The sequence below is a fragment of the Meleagris gallopavo genome, chromosome 1 (genome assembly GCF_905368555.1).
Source record: "Meleagris gallopavo chromosome 1, MGAL_WU_HG_1.1, whole genome shotgun sequence".
Taxonomy (NCBI): Eukaryota; Metazoa; Chordata; class Aves; order Galliformes; family Phasianidae; genus Meleagris; species Meleagris gallopavo.
In genome coordinates, this window is record NC_139404.1 from 171,906,704 (window position 1) to 171,927,390 (window position 20,687).

The window sequence follows — 20,687 nt, forward strand, 5'->3', positions numbered from 1 at the left end:
TTATTTTAATTTAAATAGCAAGCAGTCGTCTTAATATTGTGTCTCCTTTTATAGACTCCCAGTTTCCAATTGACATTGCTGCAGTAAAGAAAGATCATGATTTTCTTGACAAGGACCTTGTAGAACCTCTTTGCAGGTAAATAACACCTAAGGCTTCTTTTGTGATAATTTAAAAACATCAGCTGTTTTGTTGGTTTTAGCATAGTAGCCTAGCACAAGAGTCATAGAGTCACAGAATTATTAAGGTTGGAGAAGACACAAGATTTGAGAAGGACCCAAATCCAGTGGATTTGAAACCCCTTCATTTTTAACAAAGAACCAGCTGTAATATGAGGAAATTCTGAGTAAGTGAAGGAGTCGTGTTTTAGTTGCACATGAACAACTCTGTGTCCAAGCACATCTGAAAAGATAGAATCTCATTGCACAGAATTCTGCAAGTACTTTCTCTGGCAGCAGCCATGACTTTCATGTTGTTGTGATTCCCTTAGTACTCTCCTTTTGGCATCACCAACAGAATTAGAACCAGAACCCCAGCACTGCAGCTACTCATTGGTCTGCCCTTCCCAGAGGCTTGTGTTTGCTCTTTTTCTAGCTTTTTGTACTCTGCCTGTGATGAATATACTGTATTGCTTTGCACCAGTACTGCCCCCCAGGACTTAAGAAGCAACAATTCTGTGGTAGTTCTGCAAAATCTCATTATGGAGACAGTGTTTCCTCCTTATTTCTCCTATTCTCTTCTCAAGCTAGTTTCTTTTCCTCTCCACTTCAGTAAGGACAAAGGAGCATCTGGCCCCTAAGCAAAGAGGCTTTATTACATGTTAGGAAAACTTGCACAACTCTAGCATGAAAATATTGAGCAAAACTCTATTTGCCCTTCTGCAACTGTGGCTAAAGTCATCAGAGAGTATACATACACTGATCCATGGCACACTGCTCTGTGCTTGCGGGCATTAATGGGGATGTGACAGAGGACCTCAGAAAGGATTTCCTACAATGATAGCGAATAGGACTGGAAGACAGTTAATCTAGCCCCTCTTACCAGGCCAGGAGATGCTATCCTTCCTAGAGGATCCATGATATTCTTGTGCATACCTGTCAGAACACTTTCCCAAAACTCCCTTGCTGCAAATTACTTCCCAATTTGTGTTTTACAGATATGGAGAACAGAATATTCGTTTTATGTCTGTAATAACCTCTATGTTTAAGAAATCTGCAGGAAAAAAAAAATCTGGATCCTTCAGTAATTGCTCTTAGGAATGCCTGCAAGCTTGATTAATTGCTGTTCTGTATGACCTAGTGGGAGGGATTTCTATACCCATGGCTAAGAAACTTTCTTCCCACACATACATACATCCCACTGCTTTAATCTGGCACCCCATTGCTGTAGTCCAAGAAGTGAGAAGTGGTAGGAGGTTGAAGTCTCTTCCACCCATTCTTTCCCACAAAATTGAAGCACCATCCAAAATTGCGAATATGATCTCAGTCCCTGTCCCATTGTCATGAGAGCAAACAGTGAGTGGCTGTCATAGCTCTAGGACTCTCCCCAGCCACTCTTTTCTAACTTACTTAGCAACAGTGGTACTTCAGTTATGATCAAAAGCATCCAAGACCTATTCAGCTAAGTGGTAACAGCTCACCTTTTGCTCTTTCAGACTGTAGATTCACATATACACCTAAATGATTGCCCTCGATTTACATTTATGATGATTTCTTTGTGAGTAGAACACAAGCTAGAGATTGGTATTTATTTTTTTTTCTCTCTTTTACTGAAATACAAGATTTTTAAAAATATAATAGAGACGTACTAATAAAGACAGTACTTTATATTTGCCTAAATTAAATGATATTGCAAAGATCTGCAGTATGTAAGTCTTTCCAAAGTCTTTTGAAATTATTTTATTGAAAAATAAAGGTTTTAGTGACTGTCTGTAACTTCTGTAATAATTTTATTCAGAAGATAGCATTCTTTGGCTTTAATTTTTCTTGAGTGCTTTTAAACAGTTTGTAGTTTAGAAGGAAACAATACTTTGTGCGTGAGCCAGGTATAAAGAGAAGCATTATATACAGCCTGTTTAGATGGGAGAGTCATGTTTTCAGTTTACAGACTTTTAATTTGCAGTAATTCAGCAGCACTAAACCTTTAGCTGAGAGTGACCGACCCATAAAAAGCAGTTGTGCCAAATGTCAAGTTTCTGGTTCACCAGAAAGAGTAAACAGTATCAGCCTCTCCCCCTGCTACAAGCTTTGTTAATGTATTAGTGACCAAACCAACATTTTCCAAGTTTTCCAGTAACTCCTCACAGCTCAGCTGACCGTAGTGGTCAGTGTTCTACCCTTGCTTTGTTCTGTGGTGACGTTAGCACAAGGTGAATGCCAATATATCATCATTCAAGAGCTGTGGGCTGTGACATTCTTTTCTGAAACAGAAAGCTAAGAAAAGGTTGGTTGTTATTTCTGTGGATACAGATTACCAGGTTGGGTGCCAAACTTTCATTCTTCTTACACCCAAAACTCCCACTGCCTTCAAAGTGGTGCATGGCCAAGCCTTTGCATTGGCTAATCGTGCGTTCAAGCCATGCTAGTAAACAAAGTAGGGTACTCATTTTTATTGAGAGGATAATTTTAAACACTGAATTTTGCTGCTCTTCTGGATTGAAATCAGATTCTTCACCTCATTATGATCAGTTTTCTATGACATTCAATATACAGGACAGTAAGAGGCACAAATGCAGAGAAACATTTTTTACAGCAGCTGGTAGTACTTTAGTCAGAAAGCCTGTAACTCCCTGTTGCAAAAGATTTCTGTGACCTTTTTGAGATATTCTAACATTCCTGCTGTTTACAATATCATTTGAAAATTTGGCAGAGCAAAGCCCAAATTGGGTTAGAGGCGTATCTTTTTTGCTATCAAGAGATTCCATTCAGATTTTATTGAGTAACGAACAATAGAAAATTGCCATGCAATCTGCAGGCAAGCACTGTCAGCCCGCCAAAATAATAATTGGGCATGAAAATTTTATAGCTGGATCTCTGTGTCATTTCCAAAATAGCAGCAACAAACTCTGCTCTGGGAACTTTTGTGGCCACTGTGATAAGAGGGTGAGAAGGAAAAGCCAAACCATGTTGTACGTTTTGTATTCATGTAAATACAGTGACTGAGAATATAAAGAACAAGTATGAAATACAGGTTTGATATGAGGGCTCTAAATAAGGCTCTTTAAATTTGAACTGTGCTAAACAACCAGCAGCCTCCTTTTCCATAGTCCGTGTCTCTTTGATTGTTTGCAATCCAGAAGTCACTATATGTGGGATAGCATACTATTAGAATTTGAAATGGTAATGTATAGTTAGCACTATCTGCTGAGTTAAAACTGCTGTGGATGTTGTTAGGAAGTAAGCCAGGCTCTCCAGACGCACCATGGAAAGTCCTGCTTTAATTTTAGTAGAGTGTCCCAAATTCCATTGTATCAGAAGTAGCCAGCTAGGGGCATTTGTATGCAGCACCTGAACATGGCTAGGAATAATAATAAAACAAAGAAATAGTGTAAGATTATTTCCCTCAGAGAGGAGTTTATAGAACTATAAAATGTGTTTGCTTAGTCATGATCCATAACAAAGGACATTTGCAGAGGTAGGAGATGCTGCAGCCAAGGTTGCTGTCAATACCAGCCCTCCTCACCCCACTGGATGTGGTACCCAATGCTGCCTTCCTCACCAGCATGTTGCATGCAGCTGCTGAACAGGAATTCATGGAGCTCCAAGTTGCTTCAAAACTGACCTTCTATTATCTAGACGGCTTTTCAAGCAGGGCAACACTTTATCCATGAGGTTTTCCAGATAATCTTTGCTACAAGATTGTATTTATTTGTAAGCGCTGCTTGGTGCTATACAGTATGCAAAATGCAGACATTTTCTTCAGCTGATCAACTTCCATCAGGTGGTTAAGAAGTACAGCACTGGGAGAGACCTAAATACCTGTGTCTACTGCACTTCAGATCTGCTAAGATAATTTAGACTTCTCCATGGGCTGGCTTGACCAAGAGCACCTGCAGCACCTGAAGGCCAGGCTTGATAATTCTGGGGATCTAAATTAGCATTAGACTGTTGTTTGGGCACCTGAATAATTCCTTGTATGTTTAAGCACTGTATCAAGGAACACTTTTCAATGTAGGGATGTTTCACAATAGTGTTCACCTGTGATGTCCTGAGGAAGAAATAATATTAGCAGGGAAGTACTTACTATAGTGAATGTTTTCCAAGCTTTTTCTGAACGCTGCAGAGCTCTCCAAACTCAAATTCATCTCCAAATTCAAATGCATCCTAGATGAGTTATTTTCTGTATAGTCACCTCTCCTGTGTTTATTTAATGTGGTATTTGTGCCTTTTCTCAGTCCAGATTTTGTGTTTTGTTAGGAGGCATCCTTTTCCTATATAGTGCCTCTCTCACTTCGGCTGGGACATTAATAGCAGCCTTTTGTAGCTAGAGACTTTTATTTTTTTGGTTTTAGAAAGATTTGTTGAGGACTTGGCTGACAATCATCTAACAACTTTAAGCAGACCAGAAAAGCTTTCTACCACTGCTGGCACATAGCAGAGCATAAGAAGTTGGAACAGACTCACTTTGATTGGAGTTGTTAGTAACAGGCAAGCTAACAAATCTGATCATTAGTTTTCTAATTTCACTGGCAAATCTTTCCATAGTATTGGAAGAGCCCCAGACAGCATGCCATTGTTTTGTAGATGCATAAATTTAAAACCTAACATTGAGCCCTTGGCTCCTATTAAGAAGCAGTTTTATTTTTGATGGAGTGAGTTTCTTGTAAAAAAAGCCAGATTAGAAAATGGCCAGGACAGTGCTGTAGCTTTCTAAGCGTCCAGTTTGAGCAATGATACTGGCTTGGATAGAGCTCACCTGTCAATTCTCTGCTGAGACTAATGCAGTTAGTAGGAAGGCAGTTGCTTTGGATGGTTTTGTTTGTTCAACCATGAGCTTTCTGCACCTTTCTGTGCTTAAGAAGAAACCCTCTCGTACAGAAATACCACAACACTTTCTGCAAAGTATTAAGCTGCTGGCTGTCACTTCTTTCTCACTCTGCTCCTAAAATGCATTGCGTGCTCTGGTGGTTTTAGATGGCAAACAGCATCATACTGAGTGAAAGAAGTGTTGGCTTCCACATGTGAAGTGTTTTCTTCTGCGTCTTCAAGAGAAGTGGTGAATGCCTCATCCCTGGATTCATTCAAGGTCAGGCTGGACTGCTCTGAGCAACCTGATGTAGTTCTAGGTGACCCTGTTCATTGCAGGGAAGTTGGACAACATGGCCTTTAAGGGCCCCTTTCAACTCAAATGATTCTGTGACAGAAACTCTGTGATAGGATTTCCCAGTCCTTGGTCGGGCTGCACTCTGGCTGATGCTGAGTCAGACAGCGTCCAGCAAACGCTGGTCTTCATCCTCAGTCTGTCAGACAGAGGAAAGAAACCCAACCCATAAGACCTAGATGGAATCTCAGGACATCCCCAGGTCTCACTCACGCTGACGGGAAACACAGACTGAGGACATTGCAGTGTTCAAGTGAATCCAGGTGCCGCTGTAGAGACTTTTTAGTGGTGCTTCTTGCAGTATAGATCGGCTTATCCTATGTAAAGTCACTGCAGCAATTTGACTCAGATGTGTGGCTGGCAGGTTTGGTTTCCAGGCAGCACATCAAGCTTGTCACTTCCAGCACAGGACAGTTAATGCAGAGGCATGGGGATTGAGGTCTGAGCTTCTGGTTTACCTCTCAGAGGAAGTTGGCTCCACAAATAGAAAGTTGGGTTGGAGTCCTTTGAATGTGTGTCTGTGCCTCTGTGTATTTGGAGTTGATTTTGGAGTTGATTTTGGAGTTGAAATTCATACTACGTATTGGGCTACAGCTTGATACATCTTCACTAGATAGATAAAGAGGAGGGGAAAGGGGGGCAAATACACACATTTGTCAAAACAAGCACAGAACATTGCTCAGCTGGAGCCAGGGAAAATGCAACTTTGGGTTGTGAAATTCCATGTTTGGGCGAAAGATGAGTTTTGCAATTACAGATGTAACCCCTGAGGAGGAGTGTCTGTGGGCAGAAGGCTGAAGATAGTGTTACAAAGCCACAAAGCCTGCAATTTATTACAAGAACATGACTACCATGCATGTGGGGCATGCTTGTGCATTCATTATACTCACATTAATGTGATGAGCATAGGGCTTTTCTGATATGGCATAAGGGTTTTATTGGCCTGAGGAGGAGTGTTTTATCTACAGATGAGCAGGTGTTACTTTGCAAGGGAATTTTTTTCTGGAACGTCTGCATTTCTTTAGCCAGTTCTTTACAAGCAGTGGCAGTTTGAAAGGGTTTTTAATATTACAGGTGCCAGGGAAGAGGATGCTAATGCCATAATGCTCTAGTGCTGAATGAGAGATTGTATCATGTATGTTTTTTTCACATGTCCTTCTAATGTATCACACATATTTCAAATGCTATCAGTTCTGGAGATTTGCAGCCTCTTCCTGGGGTGCAGAAACAAGGGGCAGCTGTTGCTGCAAAGACTTAGGATATACCAGCAGCCCCCTGAAGTGTTTTGAGGGCACATGCCTCTCTCACTCTGCTCATATTTCAGCCCTAAATGAGGAAAATTTTATCTATTTAACTCTGAGCACTCTGAGTTTTAAAAAGTAGATGATTTCATGAATTGGGACTTTTGAGTCTAAATAAAAATGAAGAAATTATGCTTAGCATAGTAGGTTCACTACTGAAAGAGCATGTTTTCTGGTGCTCTATCTCTGCACATGGACACACTAACAGATACTCACTTCTCATCGTTATTAAATTGTCATTTCAACCCATTATTTTCCTGGAATAGCCATGGATTTAAAGAGCAGAAGTCTTGCAGAGATTCTGGTAACATCATTAGAAATAAATCATGGGCAGAAGTAACAAGAAATACTTAAAGACATTAAATCTGTTTCCTTTGATGTGTGCTAACCTTTCTCTAAGACACATATGTTCAGGGAAGGAACTATCAGCTGTGAAAGAAATATTTAATTGCTAAAAGTTCTTTGTGTCTTTTTAAAAGCTGTACTAACTACCAAAAGTGAGGAACTGAATCCAAAACTGACTTTTTGTTTTGTCTTTCATGAGTGCTTTGAAATCTCCAAATCTCTGAATATTTACATGTAATCGTTTTACACAAGTTTTATTGTGTTCCTACAGACAGCAATTTACCTCCCTATTCTCTTGTCATTTCACCATCAAAGGTGTTTTATTCATGCCAGTTTCCTTTGTCAAGTACTTAAGTGTCTATGAATTAAAAAGCAATATAGGAAAACTGACTATCAAGGAATCTAAAGCTAGGACGCCCTTTTAACGCAGTAGTTTCATAGCTTGGAATAATATGAACAGTATCGTCTTTCTGAAGCCTGTTGTATGCAGTTAGCACTTTCCAGGCAGATAAGAGAAAAGCTTTTGAACTTATGAAAAGTCATGCCCTTTAGTCCGAGGCAGCTAATCTGTTGAATTTGCTTTCCTCTGTAGACGACTGAACACACTGAACAAGTGCGCCTCAATGAAACTCGATGTGAACTTCCAAAGAAAAAAGGTAAGGCAGCTTCATGAAATGTACTGGCTTTTCCTGGGCTTTCATGATAACAGCTCCCAAATTAGGTTTTTTAGTAAGCTCTTAAAAGTTAAGTGTATTTAACTCTGAACATCTGAGTCAGAAATATCTGAGAGTAGAACAGTTTGCTGAATCTTGAAAATACAAACAAAAAATGAAAAACTAAGATGAGTACAGTGGGAACAATACCACATTGTGTTAGAAGGGCACATGCAATACTTAAAACTTCATGTATCTACGATTCAAGGTAGTGGATGAAGAAATTGTACGTTGTACATTACTGGCTTGTTTGCCAATGCCACGTGAGTACACAATGGAAAATGCTGCCACGGAAAAAAAGGAAACTCCTCGAACACAAACAATAGCTTTTCTTTATTTCTTGTACCGACTTATTCCTAGTTAAGAATATGAAAATAAATCCTGTCTTCTTTACAGACTTCTATGTAACAATGGAATTATTTGAGCTTAAAGGGTTTCAGTGAGGAATGCAGGAGCTGCCTATTGATTTTGAGTATTTTGTAACATGCCCAGTGTTAACTCTTGAACGTTTGGTTTTCTAGTCAAAAATTCCCTCAGGCACATCATTAGTGTACAAAGATGGGAACTGGTGCTGAGAAGTCTTGTACTATTTGTCTTTCTTAGGCTATTTGTCTAATTCTTTTTAAAGACTGCCTCCAAGAGCTGCATTTTTTGTATTTTTGCAAATTTAATCTCTTCATACTCAGTTTATTGTTTGAGGGACGTTGTACAAAGAATGGGTTCACTTTTTAGATATTCTGCCATCTGCTTTTGCCCATTTGTTCCCCTGTTCATGTAGCCTACTTAGCATGCATTTTGTCCATTCACAAAGCCATTGGGATTCCGTCTTTTCACTGCCTCGGTGCTGGTGGATTTTTCTTGTCTTTGTTAAATGCCAACACTTCCCACACTAAACACTAACCTCACGCCTCCTTCCTAGGAGGAACGGTAAACTCTTGGCTGTAGGATCACTTTACGGTTTGGGCAGCAAGAGGTTTTGGGGAGGATAGGTACTATAGCAAGAAGTTGAGGTTGATCAGCAGAAGCCAACTCAAATCAACTCAAGTTGACCTGCTTGGAGCAGTTTCAGATCTATGTGCATACGCACATGTAGTTGAGTTCAAGTGAAGATATTGGAGCTGACAGAATTACAGAAAGCAGCATATAGATGAACGCCAATTGTCCTGTGGAAATTTTGTTTAGATGTTCTTTCCTGTCTTTCTTTTGACTTTGCTGTGAGGTTTGTATGTTTGCTTGTTTGCTTTGTTATGTGTCTGTGTTAAAAATGGAGGATTTTTTTGTTATTACAATTTTTGTTAAATTTTGCTGCCACTCCTTCCTTTTCTGAATGGATTGAAAATCTCAGCCGCTCTCTGGCAGATGACCATTATTTTGCTGTGGAGATGAGGCTGCTCTGCCTGGTACCACTTCAGTGTATCAGCTAGGTCAGTCTTTAAATGCACAACGCCAGGGAGAAGCAGAGCAGAGATGCCTGTGGAGAAAGAGTGGACAAAAGATATTTGGGATGGCAGATAATGATCAAGTGAAAGTAGGAGAGAATGTAGGGGAAAGGAGATAAAGGAAGAAGGACTACCAACAAAAGAAAATGTAAATGCAAGTATAAAAGCTGAAAGTTAGGTCTGAAATTAGAGATTGAATCAAGTAAACTTTTTTTGTTTTTGTAGTAGCTACTGCCTTTCCTTATAGTCTTTATGGTGATCTGAACAATGAAATGCAAAATCAGCTTGCTCTGGAGGTTCAGCATAACAGGTTTGCACAGGATTAGAGCAGCTGCTTGAGCAATCCACCCAAGTACAGCCAAGCAAGCTGCCAGAGGAGGTGACTGTGGAAGCCAGTGAGGGTGAGCGTTCCCCACCACCTGCTCCATGCTAGGAGGTGCACTCATGCCTTGGGCTGCTCTCTTCCTGTTGGCTTCATCAATATGCATGCGGAAACCCTCGTATATGTGTTGCAAGTATGTCTGTAAGCGATTTGGACAGGCAGAGATTAGCTTTTGGATTAACTGCCTTCTGCAGCTGTCGATTTATGAGAATTCCTGCCCCCAATTGGAAAAATGTGGCAAAAATCCACTGCAAATAAACCTACTTTTTGCCTTTTGTTAGCATCCCTCTGTATCTGAGGAAAGTACACCCTCAGTCAAACACCCGTACCATTTTAAATCAGCTGTGACAAATCCCTGAGCCAAAAACTCTTTCTCTTTGGCAAATGTTATCAGTCTCTGCTCAAGAAACTTGCCCCTTCTTGTCTTCCCAAGCATAATGGTATTAAATTGGCTTTTGAATGTGCTCCAAAGCTGTGCACTTGATTTTGACCTAGGTCAGAAGAAATACACACTCACTGCTACAAGATGTGTGCTCCTCCATGTGAAATGAATTGTGCCTTTCAGGCTGTCCCCATAGCTGGTGACACGTCAGCTGGCAAAGTGCTCCCCGCATTTTTGGGGGACTGTCTCATTTGTCAGGGCACTCTGATGTATAACAAGAACACTGGGTCATTCAGGATGTTTGTGGGTTCCAGAATTTCTACTAACTGCATCAGAAGAAAAAGCACATTATGTCACAAGACACACAGTGCCGCCGAATTTGGAGTGAGTCACCATGGTAGTATTTCAGTATCCAGATAATTCGTTTGTCTGATTTTTCTTCTGATGGAACACAACCATGTTTCATTACCAATTCAAACACTACATTAAATCTTTTCTTCTCAACAGCAGACATCCTCTATATTTTCTGACTGGTTCTTGGGCAGAATGTAATCCTCTCTTTGCTGTGGTTAGTTGCAAAACTTGTTTACTGCCAATATCCATTTGGGCTCATCTCTATATATAAAAAAAACTTATTTTCCTCTAAAAATTATTTAAAGTACATTCACCACCAAATTTATATTTATTTCTGTCTTCTCCTGCTCTGTGCTCTCTTCTTGTTGTTTTTCACAATGCCTCCACCACTTGGGCTAGTTTAATCAACTCCAGCTTGTAAAAAAATACAGACTGAGCCCTGTGAGGTCATGCAGTAATGTCAGAGCAGCTACAGGGATTTGAGTCAGCCAAGAATCTTCTTTAAGATCTCTTTTGTTTATTGGGATGTATAATAAATAAAAATATATCTTTTTTATTCCATTGATTAGTGCCATCAACACTTCAGCAGTGATGTGCTTTGTAGATATAATCACCACTAAATATTTTCAAGTACATACCCCTGTGGTTTCTAAAATATCCACTTTGTGGCACTATGAAGGCCACAATAGATGGATTTTTAAGTGCCTTAGTCTGTGCAGTCAACCACTCTGTATATGCCTACAGCAAACTGCCAAGCTGAAACGAAGGTAGAACTGGCTGATACTCCATTTCTTCCCCACAGACAAAACAGTCGAAGTAGCATTAGCCTTCTCTAGTTCCTTTCCTGCTGCATCACTTACTGCTTAATTTTTCTCTCTAGCTAGCAGCAGAACTAAAATATCCATTCATTCCTACACACTAACACCAGCTGCAGGAGTTGTGTGTCTCAACATTAACAGACAGAACAGGAATGACTAACCCCAAATTTCATAGCTACATTTTGTAGTTTGTACGTGATCTAAAACATCTGGCTGACTTGAAGTGATAAACTGGGAAGAATTTATGGCAACAAGGAGACCTGACAAATTGCTAATCCCAAACTCTATCTCTTGAAGCTTCATATTATTTAAGGTTTAGAGGTTCTGATAAAATTTGTTTTACATTTTTCAATTAGACCAGCCAGTGGAGATCTGGTCAGAGATGGGAGATAACTTCACCATCAAAACTTCATTGAAAATTACTTCTAATCATAGACTTTTTAAATGAGTTGTTTTCCATTCCCAAAATAGTCTTTCTGGTTTAACATCTTGTTTTGGTCTGACAGCCTGTCATATTTTACTGCCTTCTGCCTGCTTCCAAGAATGTGAAGAGCTGTGTGGATGCCATGTAGGTGAAGTTAGTTTGTTCTGCCATAAAACAAATGTACAGGAATAATGCAGTATAAATCTTGTTGAAAGTCAAGGAAAGGATACTAATTAGCAGTTGTGGGCTTTGCATCCTGTGAGTGCAGCAGGTTCAAAGCTGTGTGCTTCATGCTGAAGATGTGTCTTTTTTGTTTAGGCAAGCAGACAAGAGAAATGTCATAGGGAGAGCTTTTTTATCCAATTTTTTTCAAGGTACATGTTGTCTGCAGTTTATATTAGCTCCTGGAACTGCCAAAGCATAAGCACAATACTGTATGTTTGAGACTGAGGGCTCACCTCAGCGGTGGACACTGCACCATCTAAGACTGAGCATTGCTGCTCCTCTTCATAGAATCATAGAATGGCCTGGGTTGAAAAGGACCACAGTCATCATCCAGTTTCAATCCCTCTGTTATGTGCAGGGTCACCAACCACCAGAGACCAGGCTGCCCAGAGCCACATCCAGCCTGGCCCTGAATGCCTCCACGGGTGGGGCATCCACAACCTCCTTGGGCAACCTGTTCAAGTGTGTCACCACCTTCTGTGTGAAAAACTTCCTCCTAATATCTGACCTAAACCTCCTCTGTCTCAGTTTGAAACCATTCCCCCTTGTCCTATCACAATCCACGCTCCTAAACAGCCATTCCCCCTCCTGTTCATATGCTCCCTTCAAGTACTGGAAGGCCACAGTGAGGTCTCTCCGGAGCCTTCTCTTCTCCAAGCTAAACAAGCCCAGATCCCTCAACCTTTCCTCATAGGAGAGGTGCTCGAGCCATCTCATCATGCTGCCTCTTCCCCACACCTGCCCTCAGGCATACTTTGAGCAATGCCTCCAAAATTTCTTTTTTTTTTTTAAACTGTTATTTTAAGCATTGCAGCTGTTTATCTGGAGATGTGTTTCTGAAACGTAAGGCTTGTTGCATTCACCTGCTCTGTGAAGATTATTGCTGCTCTTGCTAATGGTTACTTAGTTCTCTCTGCAAAACTAAGTGCAGCATTGGGTATTTTCTATCTTGGGTACTTGAATGGCTCACCTTGCTGTGGTGCCCAACTGCTCCCCAGTCTGTACTGCTGTGTATTTTAACACCATCCCTGCTTGGATCTTTAAAAAACTCTTTTTTTTCTTCTACACAGTCACTACGAGCATCAATCCTATACAGTGTAGGGTTTAGGCAAATCACCCCACAAAAGCCAAGATACATTGATAGGACTTATAAGCTCCCTAACAAAGAGAAGGCCTTTATTACGTACTTGTTAAGATGCTCACTGCAGTCTTTACAGTTAAATGGAAGAGGCTGTTATGAAGGGGCTGATGGCTGATCTTTCAAAAGACTTAGTTCAAGGAGACCTTGCAAGCTGTTGCTCACATGAATCAGCACAGTCACATTAATTAACAAAAAAAAAGAAAAAAGCCAAGAAAAATACCTGCTTTTAATGTATGCCACTTGCTGTTTTCTAGAGTGAAGATTCAGATGAAGAAGATCTCTGTGCTATCAGTAATAAATGGACTTTCCAAAGAACAAGCAGACGATGGTCTCGAGTGGACGACATTGATGCTTTACTTCACCAATCAGACAGACATGGATCTTCTGGAGATATTAAAATGAAAAATACAACAAGCAGTGAGAGTGTCCTTACAGATCTGAGTGAACCTGAGGTCTCATCTGTTCACAGTGAGAGCAGTGGGGGAAGCGACAACAGGAGTCCGTCCAGCATTAGCAGCATTGCCAGGGAGACCTGCAACTGCTCTGGCCAGCATGAGAGCACACTGCTGCCAGACTTAATGGTGATAAGCACTGCTCTGTCCCCCAAGGACAACGTTAAGAATGAGAAACAAATGCGAACCAAAACAAAAACCTTTCTAAAGCGCATGGAGACATTAAAAGCAAAAGGTGTGCATGGAAAACTAAAAGGCTCAGGAAGAGCAGGTCCTTTAGAGATAAGCAGACCTGTTCTTCAGCGTGAGCCGAAATCCTTGAAGGACATGCACTGTGTACAGATAGTCAATGGGGATCTCCAAAACTTAGCACAAGATTCAGGCAAAAGAGGACTTTCCTTTTCTGCCAAATCCAGCAGTGAAAGCAGTCAGTCTGAAAACAGCAGCAGTGGGGTGAGCACACCATGTTTGAAGGAACGCAAATGTCATGAAGTGAACAAGAGAGGTGGGATGTATCTGGATGATCTAGATGTTCTGGCAGGAACAGCTTTACGGCAAGTGGTGGACCAAAACCGCAAAAATGAATTTCATTCCCAAGAGAACTTGGTTGTGCATATTCCCAAGGACCACAAACCAGGGACCTTCCCAAAGGCGCTTTCTATTGAAAGCCTCTCGCCTACAGACAACAGTAATGGTGTAAACTGGAGGACAGGCAGCATCTCTTTGGGAAAACAGAACTGCTCTACTCCAAAAGAGGCTGGATTGATGGCTTGCTGTCCTAAGGAGAGCAGAATTAGTATTTATGACAATGTGCCAGGTTCCCACTTGTATGCTAGTACTGGAGACCTTCTGGATTTAGAAAAAGGTGAACTTTTTCCTCATTTAGATGACATTTTGCAACATGTCAATGGACTCCGGGATGTAGTAGATGGTTGGTCAAAAAATGTGTTGCCAGGTCTGCCAGTTGATGACGTGTCAGTCAGAGAGTCTCCATCATTACCTTTCCAGTCAACCACACAGATCACACTTGATTTTGAAGGAAACTCTGTCTCTGATGGCCGGACCACACCAAGTGACATGGACAGAGATGGAACATCCCTGAATGAATCAGAGGCTACTGGTGTTAGGGAGAGGAGAGACTCTGGGGTGGGAGCATCTCTCACAAGGCCGAGCAGGTAGGTAGCAAGATTTGGAATGGAAATCCATCTTTCCTCTTTCATTAAAAATGAAACAGGCTGTGAAATATGACAGATGAAACAGAAGCTCTCAGTCCAGGATTCATAAGGTTGACATTCATTACATCATTACAGTTGTACTCATCCTGTATGGGAAAGGGGACTTCCCAGGGAAAGTGTGGGAGTTCTGGAGAAAATGCATCCTACTATGGAATTTTTTAAATGCAGTCAGTGGAGAAGTAGCTAACTAAGGATTTTTTTTTTCTCTCTTGATCCATAATATTCAATTACATAATAGGACACTGTATATATTTTGGAATCTTATTTTCAATTTGTCTTTCAAATTATGTAGTCCAGTGTGTATGTTTTAGTAGTCTCATGCACTTTTAGGCTCTGGTCTACTTTAAAAATGTGTCCCTTTGTTCACAAAGAATATTTCCCTACCCTGCCCCAGTCTCTTGCATATCTGGTATACAATTAACCTGTTAATAAAAGATCAGGATAAGTTCTGCTGAGCCACGGGAGCACGGCTCTGGGTAAAAGCTTTTGTGGATCCATACTGCTGTGGGTTTGTGTGTGCAGAAGCGAGCAAATACCTGTTACTTTCTGATCTGCAGTCAGTCTTGAATCCTCACAGAGAATTCTTCCATGCCATAATTTATTGCTGCCCATGGTTGCTCACCACTGTCACAAGCAAATGAACTTGGGTAAGCTGCTAAGTAAATAAGCTGTGTCAAAGATTGTAGGAATTGTGCCAGAACTCATGTGTAGCAAAACAAGAAACTGAAAAGAGGGTTTTTTGTTTTGTTTTGTTTTGTTTTTTTTTCAATATATACAGTATTTAGAGAAAATACATTGGAATAAAGAGAAGATGTGAGTGTCTCAGAAGCTTGGTGGTTATCACTCTTCCCTAGGAGACTCAGCGTTCAATCCCTTTTCTGAAAGGTCCTCCAGTATTTAAAAATAGAGGTAGTTGGAGAACTTAATCTACAAATGCCTCGGTGGTTAGACTGGTCTCCTGAGAGGTTAGGGACCAGGCATCAAATCCCATTTCTGAGTCAGGAAGAGAACATCTTAATCTGGAACTCCCACATACTGTTGAAGTGTGTAGGCTAATGGGCGTAAGAGGTCACACTCCTTCCTTTAGTACATGTATGAGACCCTCACCCTCTTGGGAATATAATGTAAAACAAAAAACAGCTTGAATATTTCCAAAATAAAAAGATCAAACATTGTTTTGTATGCCTCCAAGCTATATTTTCTTTCAGTTGACACAGCATGCATGGTAATGTGAGTATGTTTTTGCATGTTTTGTAAATTTCCTTATCTCACAGTATACTATCTTTTTCTGCCCAAATAAGAGTTCTCTTTTTCTATTGTTTTTTGTTTTTTGTTTTTTTTTTTTTTCCCTAAAGGCAATTACGATGGCATAGTTTCCAAATTTCTCATCGTCTGAGCCACTCCATCGCATCACTTCACATCAGTAATCAGTCAGCAGCCCAGCTGAATCTGCTGCAAAAATTCTCTCTACTTCGTCTTACAGCCATCATGGAAAAGTACTCCATGTCAAACAAACATGGCTGGACCTGGTGAGTATCATCACTATTTACAAAAGAGATATATTTAGAAGGAAATTGTTTTTTCTAATTCTATTATTGTGATAGTAAACTGAATTAATACAGTTGGGAGGTATAGTTGACAGTAATTGTAGCTTTTGAAACTGTCTCTTTTAATTTGTTGCTACCTAGTGACTCAGTGGCCAAGTCAGATCCTAGAGATCTGACTTCATTCCTGTGCTCTTAGCAGAGAAACAACCTCAGCTTCTCTAGCAATGCTTGTGTTCCAGAAAAATAAACAGGAGTAGGAGGAGAGTGATTGAAAGAGGAAGTGTTTACAATAAGTCTTCCCCAAAATTGATTTGTGATTCGAAAAGAAACATCTTGTGATAGTATTTCATGTGTTTGATATTGTTTTGTTTGTGCTTTAAAAGAACAGTTAGAACAGTTTGAAGAATTTTGAATACAAATAGAAAGACACACACTTTACCCTAGGTCTGGACTTGCATTAAAGTGAGTTTCTAGTTGTAACAGCTCTAACACCTACCTGGTGTTACTCGGACAGCGGAGTCAGGTTAAGATGGACAGGAATGGCCCTTTTGTATCCAACCAGCTACAGAAATCTACATACTGACCCTGATGGACCACATAGTCTAAGGTAGCCTGGAACAGAAATGAACATAGACAAGAGATTATAAGTATCTGAGAAATAATGAAAAGCATGCTTTTTCTCCTAGTATATGGATTCTGTGACAAAAAAATAATATGGTTTGACATTTACATTATGATTTCCACTTTCAAAAGACTTCACCAAAATTGCCATAAATTCTTCTGTGGGCTAAATAAGACAAGTTTGTGTTCAGAAGTGAAGAAACATAGATACAGTGGATTACATGTGAGAACCACCTCAAAAACATCAGTCACTCCAAAAAATTGTAAGTCTAATCTGAGCAAATCAGGTTGGCTGCCTCTGTGGTCAGTGGAAGAAGACAGGCAACCTCAAAGGCAACTCATTCCATCCAAACCAGAAGGTTTGGGTCAATCTCCAAAGGTGCCTCACTCCACATTGGTTGTAGAGGCAGTCAGGACTGCTAAGTCTTTCTGAAATCTGTTTTTTAGAGCTAAAATTCAGGATGAGCCCCCAGCTTGCAGTTCTCTTTTGGTGAAGCTCCCTTTGGCTAGCTGACAACTTGTCTGTGCTGATTAGAATACAGCAAGTTCTAGATCTTGCTGTTTGTACTGAGGTTTCCTTTCCTCACAAATATTTCTTCAGTTTATATAATCTGTCTCTTAAGAATTTAGAAGCAGTGGGACCCTATAAATAGCTTATATCTATATGTTGTTTTCCTTCAATAGGTCATTTAATCTTAGTTTTATTTCCTTCTCACACGGAAAAGAAAATCTTCATCATATTCAGGTCATTATTTTTTTTTTTTTTCTTTTTAATTCCACTGTAGTCATGACTCTGACAGGGGGAATCCAGTTTCTTTCATTTTCACCATCAGTTACGGAAGAAAGCAAGCTTAACAGCTTCACTTAAGTAACTTGGCTAGAATCAACTGTGTGACACGAGGGATGCATTAGACACGTAGGGATTTTCCACCATCGTTTATTACTGTAAATTATTTGACAATGGAAATACTAAGTTACGTAACTAATATTATAAAATATGGTTCAGTACACTAGAAATGAACTTCCTTTTCTTTTAGATACCCTCTCCACTATCCTGTGCTATTCCTTTGTGTCCTTAAAAGATATTTTAAATTATGTTGGTTTCAGTTGGATGACAACTGCACAGTAAATGTCTTTTGCTATAGCTGACTGTTACACTGTATCCTAGAGCCAGAGGCCAACTACCTATAAAAATTGTTAAGATGTCCATCGATTATGCAGATTGTAAAATGTCAATGTATTGGACGTTGAAAATTACTTGATTATCTTTATAAAATAGGAACTGGTCCCAGTTACCAGTTTTTGCTTGCAGTGTTACTCAGAAATGCTCTGTAAATATTCAAATATTTTGATGCACTCTGTTCACATCTATTTTCAGGTCTGTACCAAAGTTCATGAAGCGGATGAAAGTCCCTGACTACAAGGACAAGAACGTCTTTGGCGTGCCTCTGATAGTTCATGTCCAGAGAACAGGACAGCCTCTTCCCCAAAGCATTCAGCAAGCACTACATTACTTAAGGGGCAACTGTTTAGATCAGGTGAGAACTTTGCTACCAGGAATATGGTTGATTTTTCTATAAGAACACTCTAAGCAAACAGTGGTGAACCTTTTTGTACTTAATAGCAGAATTATTTGAAGAATCTTATATCTCATGTTGGGCCCAGATCTCTTCCATTGATTTGATACTTGGTACCAATACTGATCGTTTGTTATTTTGGAATTTGTATTCAATGAATTAGTTGAATTCTTGTAGATATAACAGTCCTGATGACTTGTATACAATGATCTGCCTCTAGGAATGATGTGAGATTTTCGTGTCAATTGAGTCAGTCCAGGAAAAAGCTCAGGAGTCCCATTTTCTACTCGTATTTGCACTGCGTATGCTTCATTTTTGCTTCATTTTTGCCACTAAGAGTTAAATGCATTAACCGTTTCACAAGATATGGTACAAAAAGTTTTATTTACTTAGCAAAGAAAGAAAAGTCCAAGAACAGAGAGCAAACTCAGCAAAATATTCCAACTATTCTGTTGACAAAGTCAGACATATCCAGATAGATTTGGGTCAGCACGGGTTCAATGCCAAAGCCATTATGGTACATTTCCTTTTATAGAGTTCTTAGCTGCAACAAGCCAATTGGGGGGCCTGTATGCTATAAGCATTTTGGATGTTTTCATTCCCTTTACTTACAGAGCAAGGACATAGTCATCATATTTTTATTGTTCTTCCACTAGGAATGATGAAGGTAGGGCTGAGAGAAACTCCTTGGCTCACTGAGTTCAGTTTTTTACTGTTGTTGGCATCATGTCATATAACCTCTTCTGTAGCTGCTCTTTGATAGTTTCAAGTTCAAAAGGAGCAACCACCATTTTAGTCTGCAGACTTTCCTGGCTCTGAGCAAACAGGGTGTGGGTGGAAGTGGTCAGTTCTGTTTCTGATCCTTATTCTGTCTGCTGTTCAATGTTTATAGAATCATAGAATCTTCACTGGAAAAGATCTTCAGGATCACTAAGTCCAACTATCAACCTGACCTACTGTATTCCATCACTAAACCATGTCCCTTAGTGCCATACCCACGCATCTCTTAAATACCTCCAGGTACTGAGACTCCACCACTTCCCAGGGCAGTCCTTTTCCAATGAAGAAAATCTTCCTCATATCCAGCCTAAACCTCCCCTGGCATAACTTGAGACTATTTCTTCACATCCTATTATTTGTCACCTCAGCAAAGAGACTGGCACTCTACTTGTTGCAGTCTCCTTTCAAGTAACTGTAGTAGTTGAAGAGAGCAATGAAGTCTTCCTTTAGCCTCCTCTTCTCCAATCTAGCCTAATCCTCTTTCCTCAGTCACTCCTCGTAAGTCTTGTCTTCTAGACTCTTCTGCAGCTTTGTTGCTCTTCTCTGCACACGCTTGAGCAAATGAATATCTCTCTTGTAGTGAGGGGCCCAAAACTGAACACAGTATTCAAGGTGCAGGCTTACCAGTGTTGCATACGAAGGGACAATCACTTTCCTTGTCCTGCTGACTATGCTATTTCTGATACAAGCCAGGATTGCATCAGCCTTGGACACCTGAGCACACTGCTGGCTCATTTTCACTCACCTGTTGACCAGCATTGCCTTGTCCGTTTCTGCTGGGTGACTTTCCAGCCACTGTTCTAAAAGCCTGTACCACTGTGTGGGGTTGTTATTACAGAAATGCGGGATCTGACACTTATCCTTGTTGAATGTCATGCAATTGGATTCAGCCTGTTGATCCAGTTTACCCATATCCCTCTGCCCATATCCCTCTGCAGAGCCTTATTGGCCTAAAGCACGTCAACAATCTCGCCTCACTTGGTGTTATCTGTAAAGTTACTGAGGGTGCACTCTATTCCTTCATCTAGATCACAGATAAAAATGTTTAATAAAACTGGCCCCAGTAGTGAGCCCAAGGGAGTGCCACTGCTGACTGTCTGCCTACTGAACTGAACTCCATTCACTAGGACTGTTTAAGCACTGGCCATCCAGCCAGTTCTTCACCCAGTGAACTGTACATCTGTCCAAGCCATGAACAGTCAGTTGTTCCAGGAAAATAATGTGGGAAACTTTACTAAGATCCAGGAAAACAACACCTACAGCCTTTCACTTATCTACTAAATGGGTCATCTCATCACAGGAGATCAAGTTAGTCAGGCAGGACCAGCCTTTCATAATCCCATGCTGGCTGCTTCTTATCACTCAGTTGTCCTATACGTGTCTTGTAATGTTACGTAACAGTCATCTTCCCCAGAACAGAAGTCTGAAAATTAAATGTCTAACTGTGAATCACATCTGTTTCCTTCTGCAGCTAGTGGGGAGACATAGGCAGAACTTCCTATCATTTCTTTCTGTTGGCTACAAAGAAACCGTGTACTGGTCAGACCTTGATACCTAACTCTTGTGTGTTGAAAGTGAAGTGAGATGAGATCTGTCTTAAAACATGAAGTGCGGGAGACAAGGGATGGGATGGA

The 20,687-nt window shown here is 40.4% G+C and overlaps 1 protein-coding gene across 4 annotated transcripts in view; it reads left to right on the forward strand.

The window, feature by feature from the left end:
* The window catches only part of STARD13 (StAR related lipid transfer domain containing 13), a 297,319-nt gene that overhangs the window by 259,708 nt on the left and 16,924 nt on the right, over positions 1–20,687 (forward strand). For all 4 annotated transcript variants that reach the window (XM_085216035.1, XM_085216036.1, XM_085216039.1 and 1 more), the window contains 5 exons: positions 55–136; positions 7,556–7,619; positions 13,096–14,468; positions 15,884–16,057; positions 18,075–18,234. In XM_085216035.1, the coding sequence (XP_085072161.1) occupies positions 55–136; positions 7,556–7,619; positions 13,096–14,468; positions 15,884–16,057; positions 18,075–18,234 (1,853 nt within the window). The remainder of the gene's footprint in view (positions 1–54; positions 137–7,555; positions 7,620–13,095; positions 14,469–15,883; positions 16,058–18,074; positions 18,235–20,687) is intronic.